The following is an 8247-nucleotide window of genomic DNA, read 5'->3' as shown; positions in this document are numbered from 1 at the left end:
CTTTATTTTTAGTTGTTTTTCAAAAATATTATTTTTTACTTTTAGATAAACTATATACCTACTAAGTGGAGGTAGAAATGCAATTTTTTTTTAAATACAGTTTTTTTAATATATTATTTTATAATTAAATTTTAAGTATAAGTTGTATTAGTTTGTACACATGCAACTATTATAAAAAGTTTTCCCTAGTAAATATAAACAAGTTTCATGTTTAATAACCATAGAGGCCCAAGTACAAACATACAGTGCATTAATTTGTTTCATTTTTTTACTGTTAAAAATTAAAAGAAAAAATATTTTATAAAGCATTACATTATAGCTATATTATACATAGATCACCAAAATATAAACTTTGAATTATCAAATCAAATAGTTTTACATTACCGACCGTTATGTTTCTATCCTTATATTTATATCTCCAATTCATACAGAATAAGTAACAACACATTCGTAATTTTTCCATAAAGAAAAAAAGTATGATATTTAAATTTATGCTATTAATGATTGAAATATTTTATATACTATCCTTATTAAAACTTGAAATAAAAAGTGGTCCATATTTTCTTTCATCTATATGTTTCAAATTAAAAATGCATCCTCAGGTATAAACAAATTCAATAAAATCGAGACTCTAATATTTACTCTACTATTAATAATTTAATAATATTTAATTTTAATTAAATTTTTTATTATTTATTACTAAACTATAGTCGTTATGTCCTTCTATATAGATTTTTATTAAATGTTAAATAGAAATTCAATTAATAACATTAATTTTTTTTTTTGAATTATCAAGCAAGTTGGAAAAATATCCAAGTAATAACTTATTCGTTTGTATAAATTAAATCAATTAAAACTATATTTAATTTATAAGATTAATTTCCACATTACTTTATATTGTTATTCCCATATTTCTGAATTTGTTATAAGACATTTATTTATATTACCTACTGTCGTCTGTGCCCACAAAGGGCATTATCATTTATTGTAAATTTTTTTTTTTCAAATAAATTATTATTATTATTGACGTTAAAAAACTGATGTAGAATTATATTAAATGTATTTGTATTTTGAAATCGAATTTTTATTATAATTTGAATTCAGTTTAAATAAATAGAGAATACATTTTTATATAAGGTGTCTTACAAATATTGATACTTCGTAGTAATAGTTAAGGCTCAGATGTTGATGCATTTTGCATTTTTTTTTTTTAAACTTTAGACGATACTTTTTTATTTAAAAATATGTTTCTTTATTATGTAAATATATTTAACTCATTTTCATTTTGTATTTTTTGGCTTTTTTGTAGTTAATAGGTCATTTTTGTGGTCTTTAATATCATTTAGATGGTTGCAAATTTGTTATGTGAACATTTGTAAGATGGAGATAACAATCATGTGAAAATATTATGCTTTAATTTATTTTTAAACATGAGTTATTCAGTGTTATGAAAATGAAAATTACTTTTAAATTACTCGTCGCGGTCGGGCAATATAACTCGGAAAACTTTTTTAAAACGTGGTGTATTTAACCATACCTATTATTTTGTTTTTCGTTGGCTTTATTATGATAAAGCCATATTACTGAATTCAATAAAATTATTATTTCGCGCTAGAAATTAAAACATATTGTAGCCACTATATTTTGTAAAATACAAATTAGTATTAATATGTCTCGTGTAGTGGTTTTTTATGGGGGGCGTAGCTAAATTCCAGGAGTTATTACTGTAAACAATTTAAAACATTAAAAGAAATAATTCTTGGCTTAAAAAAAGAAGACACTTAATTGAAAAATCAATTGAAAAAGCTCAAAATCTCATGAACGATAGTAATTAATAAGTCACTTGATATACTCTAGTTTTGGAACATTGAGTGATTCTATAGTTCAGTTAGAAACATTTGGGCTTAGTTTTTATCGTTCGATTGAAACCGTACAAACTGTAGAAAATAAAATTCAACTAGCAGAAAATAAAATATTCAAAAAAATTAAATTCCGTATTGGATAAAAACACGAGCTTTGTATCAATGACAATTTAAAACACTTTAAATAGTGGAAAAGCACCTAATAAAAACTTTTCTGACAACTTTGAGGTTTGAGGCATTGATGCTTACGATTTGGCTAATTTTCAATTTGTACCGATTATATCAGTAGATATAGAAAGAAGTTTCTAAATTTAAATTAAATTATTAAAATTTACTATCTGATAATAACTGATAATTCAATTTAGAAATATCAAGCACACAATAATTGTCTAATGTAATACATTTTATTGGGTTTCATTTTTATTTTTTTAAATATTTTTATTAATGTATTGACGTTTTATATTTAAATTACAATTTTTAACTAGATGTTAAAAAAAAATTATTAAAAAATTAGATTTAAGTTTTTTCCTTTTTTTACTGACTAAAGTTAATTTATTTAATTATTTGATAATTTTTTGCAGGAATTTTCCATCATTTTTAGATCATTTATTCGTACTTTTTAAAGTCATTTTTAAATGTTTTAAAATAATAACTATTGAAAAAAAAATTGGCCGAGGCTAACTATCAATTTGAGGTTTATTAAAAATAATAAATGTTATACCAATATATTATCCTTCACTGTAATAATAATGCATTCAATACGGTTCCACAATGATAATACAAATTTCAAAATTATTCAAGTACAAAATATATATTAAAACATTAAACCATTTCATTCAGTTTTCAGATTACTTATCAGGTGGCGTTGCCACAAAAATCGAAATTGTATTTTAAAAAAATATTATGGAATAATAATGTAATGCTGGAAATTACATAGAATAAAATATGGCATAATTATGTAATGCTCAAACATTGCACAGATAAATACGCATGAGTAGAACAAATATTACATAAATATAGTAATATCTCCAACTTAAATGCTTATAAAGAATACATGTATTACAAAAATATAAATTTATTAGATTTTTCTGTGGGTATATAAGTGAGTTACCATATTTTTTAGACGTTTAAGAATATTACAATAAAAATGTATATGTATAAAGTAATATTTTAATCCAAATACTTTTAAAAATAAGATTAAATTAAAAATGTTAAACATACATTATGTGATTTTAAGTAAAATCAACTAGTTCAAACTTTTACATTCTTCTTAACTCATAACTAAGGCTCGGATTTATATCAACATAAATACAAAAAACATTTATCTATACAACCAAAATAAGTACATAAATATGTTGTAAGAAACTTAAAATATGTATAGTATTATTATGATTTATTTATTACATGAATATGTAATGTCATACGAGTAGCTAATTGACAAATTATAACAGTGTTAAATTACATTAACTAAGAAATATAATAAAAAAACTAATAATCTTAATTGCATTTTTAAATTTTCTAATTCAAAGCATCACTGATTCAGCGGTAAAATTGTTAAAACAAAAAACAAAACTTAACTACGAATCATGCGCTATGAATCGTAACGTCATGCCCACATTTCGGATAACTATAATGATAGTGATAAACTAAAAAATTTATACTTAAAACTTCGATTAGGTAATATCTGGTATTCAAGTCGTTAAAACATTATCTTAAAAATAAGTTGTAGTTCAAACTATCCGTCAAAATATGTGAGAGAGAATGGAATTTTGTGAAATATGTAAAATATGTAATTACAACGATGTAGGTATGTAAAAACATATAAAATCAAATATAACTAGGAAATTATTTATTATTTATATATATTTATATTTATTTATATTAAATTAAATTTATCATTTGTAAAAATACATATATGTATCTAAATATAAATCCGAGCCCTTGTAATACTATAAACTAAATTTAGACGTAATTGGGGTTTCTGTAAATAGTTTTAAATATTTCATTTTGGTTTTTGATAGACGTTGAAACTGCTTTACTTTAACCATTATAGTATAACGTCTTCTATTAAATCAGACCACTTCTAAATAAAAATAAAATAATATTAATCATATCATACCGTTTAGTTATAATTCATATATAGGACCCGTTTTTAAATGCCTTGAATACTATAAAAATATCTTCTCAAAATAGCTGAAAGTGTCCATGAAAAATGCCTTTTTGATCACAATAATGTTATAAAAAATTAGTTAAACCTACATTTTATTACTCAAAGAAGTTATTCTAAGGTAATTAATTATTTGTCATTAAATTAGTAACTCTTATTGGGTAATACCGACAAAACTTAGACATTTGATATTTTAAAATTTTTAGTTTTCATCGATTTGAATTATATTGTATATTTTTATTTTAAAATACATATGTCGTATGAACTGTTCTTTCAACTACAGCTTTGATATTAAAAGTTTTACTGAGAATCCGTCTGTTGTTAAGACATCTTCACTAAAATCATTCACTTTTTGCATTTGTAACACTTCTTAAAATAAACTAAACAGTGACGGCCCGTGAGGTTCACATAAAGTGGTACACGAATAATTTGTAAGATACCTATGTAGGCAGGTCAAAAGTATTAATTTTGTTATACAGGTAGGTATAGGACCTATAGGTACATATAGTATAAAAATAGTAATTATAGTGAAATAGTATAAAAACGTAATTATCAATATTGAATTTTCTTAAGCTTTCTAAAGCTCTCTTATGCTTTTCGTTACGGTAATATAAAAATAAATAAGAAAAGAATAACTTATTATGTATGATCATCAGAGTTCTTGTTAACGGCAAAGTACAACGGTCCGTTTTCTGCAACAGTGCTGCATAAATTAGTTTCAGGAGCGGATTTAGGGGGGGTTCAGGGGGTTAACTGACCCACAGTTAATATTTGTTGACAAAATTGGTCTCTTGGAAATTTTCTTTTTTTAGACTTTGATTTGGACTCTTGGATAGTTGGCCCGTCGGAGTTACTTGAAAAATGAATGCCATGTATATTCAAAATTTTTCAATTCATAATTTATATTTTAAATTATATCGTTCTAATAGAAAGTCAAGTAAATCATATTTTATTCCGTACGTTTGTTGCGCTAATAAAATTAGATTATTATTTTTTTTTACAAGGTATTCATTTCTAATTCAGTTTCATCCCCAATAAATGGCCTCTTGAAATGGCTTGATCCACAGTTCCCCGACTCTGGATCCGTCAATGATTAGTATATTTATTTGTTTATGCACCGGACAACCATCCGTTATCTGATAAGAACCGGATTGTCGTACGTTGTCCCCTCGGGACACCAGACGCCGGCACGTTGCAGTGAACCACGCCAATCTATACGAGTGTGTTGACAACGAGGGTATTCACTCCGTTTTTTTTTTAAATTTTCAGATTAAAATCAAACTTTAAACTTAAAAATGAAAATCGATATTAAAATGTTGATTTTCCTGGTTGAAAATAGAACTGTGCTTTGGGATAAAACTTCAGAAAGTTACAAAATTAAACATCTTAATTTTACGGCATGGATGGGCATCTACAAAATAATACATCAAAGTTTGGAACTGATTAAATTTAATTACCGGTAATCGATAAAATATTACAGGCAACGGAAGTATATCCGTTATTTTAACGTTTCATCGACAAAACCATCCATTTTACACCGGACCAGTATCCGGTAAAAAAACGGACGTTAACTAGAGCCCTCAATATCAATATCAAACACAAAATCTTTTTTCCATGATCGACACAATACGCGAAACGATAAAAATAAGTCCAGATCACACATTGATTGTGCTCCAAACGATCATGTATTACCATAGCACGAGCTGTCACTGCAACTAATCGAAAAAATACGGTACTATGGCACGCTCAAAGAAATATACTATGTACTCGTAATAATAAACGTTAAATACCTGGCACTAATGTACAAAATAAATGCAATCACAATGTAACAACAACTGATCAAAAAGTCGTTATTTGTTCAAGTACCAGTGTAATACCACTGATTAAAATCCGGGCCCTAATCATAACCTAAACAAATTATAATATATTATTCTTACTTTACTCAAATATTCTTTCTTGACATAAAGGTTTAAAAACGTTTTGAAAATAATTGGTGGAAAGAAAACTGAGGAATTTCCCATCTCTTCGATTATATGGTGGATCATAGTAAGAACGGCATCGTTTACCAATTCGCTATTTCCTTTGTAGTTTTGTAAAACTATTCCATATTTATACATTATATCGGGAGCCGCGAATCTATAACATTGCATTTTGTAGTTTTCATCATTTCATTACATCACATACCAATCAGGGCCGGATTTAGGACTAGGCTACCTAGGCTATAGCTTAGGGGCGCCATGACTTGGGGGGCGCTATGCCGTGGATGGTGAAATAAATTTCTTTTTGTAGATACTAGATAATATAATTACTATCTGCAAATTGAATTTACCATCTATGGGAATTTATATACTCGTAGTTGAACTTAAATATTAGTAATGAATAATGTTAATTATTTTAAATTAGTTCGCTGTAGTAAATATATATACACAGGGGCGGCTTCGGAGCCTTGGTTAGGGGGGGACCAAGTTATAACTTTTCAAAATCTTATAACAAAAAGGAAACAGCAATTTTTACAACACAAATTCAAGTCGTCTATTTTTAAAATTGACAAAAATATGATTAATATGATCTATTTGATCTAGAATATCTACTTTATGATATAAATTAATTAGACATAATGCTGATAGTCTATCTTCAGATATCATTGAACGAAACCAGGTTTTTAGTCTCCGAAGTGTGGAGAAACTCTTTTCAACCGTCATACCTCTATGGCTCTATCTACATACTTGTGCATATCGTATGATAGTAAATATTATAAATGCATTTTTTGTTAACAATATACATTATTTTATAAATACGGTACGGACTTGAGAGGGGGGCTACGGCCCCTTGGGCCCCCCTGGAGCCGCCCCTGTATATACATAACGTGATTGTTCATGGTAAATGTGGCGTGACCATCATCGTATCAAAAGTATGTGATATATTGAAAATTGCATATACAGTGAAACCTCTGAATAGCGGATACTCTCGGTCACCAAAATTTTATCCGTTATTCGGAGGTGTCCGTTATTCAGAGGGGATACTTTTGAAATTTATTTATATAAAAATTTAGTATGTATGTATTTATGTATAATGTTATTACTTATTATTTATTGTAAATTATTACATTTTTATATGTTTACAAATTATTATTAATTATTATTATTTAAGATATATTTTTACAACCAAAATCAAAATGATGTATATACATGTATTTTTAATTTATTTTTGTTTGAAAAAATCAGTGAGCTTTGTTTGTTTATAACTACACCGTCTTTGTGCAATCTCATTAGTAATATCATTTGCTAATATTAAAGCAGAAGTAAAAATAGAACTGCTCTTTACCTCTATTGACGAAATAAAATGACTTATGCTCTTTATAGCAGACAAAGCATCCTAAGAGTCGTAATCTTAACGTCCCATAACGAGTTTGTTATTGTAATTACATTATGACGAGAGTACATACGAATTTGAATAAATATTATTTTCAAACAAAGATTAAAATAATGTCCGTTAGTCAAAGAGTCCGTTATTCGGAGGCTTACCCATTGAAAAGAAGTGAAAATGTTCCCATTGCTCAAAAAACGTCCGCTATTGGGAGGCGTTCGTTAGTGGAAGTTTCACTGTAATATAAAAACAGGTTTTTGTTGTGTCTATAAATCTAATTATATCATAATTCGAGCGGCAAATTATAATACTTTTGGCATCGACGGCCGTTTTAGTTAGGTGGACTTATTTATTATTTTGAGTTATATTTTCTAATTTTTATCGCATTACGAATTAATTATTCATTACTCATTACAGTGTCAAATCACCAAGATCCACTAATGGAAAATTGGACAATTATACATTTATATTTAATATTATTGAACATAACACGATACTATTATTACGTTTATATTTTATATTATTAGAAATATTTCTAAACGGTTAGATAAATATATTGAAAATGAAATTATTTTAGAAGGAAAAAAAGCTATGAAAATAAATACATTTTTTGTGATAATTGACAAACTGGTCCTAGAATTATCAGAAAAATTAAAATCTTACACTAAACTTGGTAGTCTATTTAATTTTTTTTCAGACTTGCTATTTATATGCCTGAAAATATTAAAAGAAAGAACTAAAAGATTAGTTGAAAAATATTTCAATGATCTAGAAGATGAACTTTATGAGGAATGTTTATATTTCAAGCAATTTTTAAATGAGATTGAAATAGAGGAGTCAGATAAAAAATCT

General features: G+C 26.4%; 1 protein-coding gene across 1 annotated transcript in view; it reads right to left on the bottom strand.

Moving 5' to 3' along the window:
* Positions 1–3803: 3803 nt before the first annotated feature.
* Positions 3804–8247, bottom strand: part of LOC112691757 (protein timeless) — a 31609-nt gene continuing 27165 nt past the window's right edge. The window contains exons 15-16 of the mRNA XM_025566148.1: positions 5967–6165; positions 3804–3945 (exon numbers count right to left, since the gene is read on the bottom strand). Coding sequence (XP_025421933.1) covers positions 3910–3945; positions 5967–6165 — 235 coding nt within the window. The 3' untranslated portion in view covers positions 3804–3909. The remainder of the gene's footprint in view (positions 3946–5966; positions 6166–8247) is intronic.

This window comes from Sipha flava, unplaced genomic scaffold (genome assembly GCF_003268045.1).
Source record: "Sipha flava isolate LNK unplaced genomic scaffold, YSA_version1 66_pilon_pilon, whole genome shotgun sequence".
NCBI classification, from domain to species: Eukaryota; Metazoa; Arthropoda; class Insecta; order Hemiptera; family Aphididae; genus Sipha; species Sipha flava.
The sequence above is the reverse complement of the archived record's forward strand: the minus strand, read 5'-3'. Positions and strand labels throughout refer to the sequence as shown.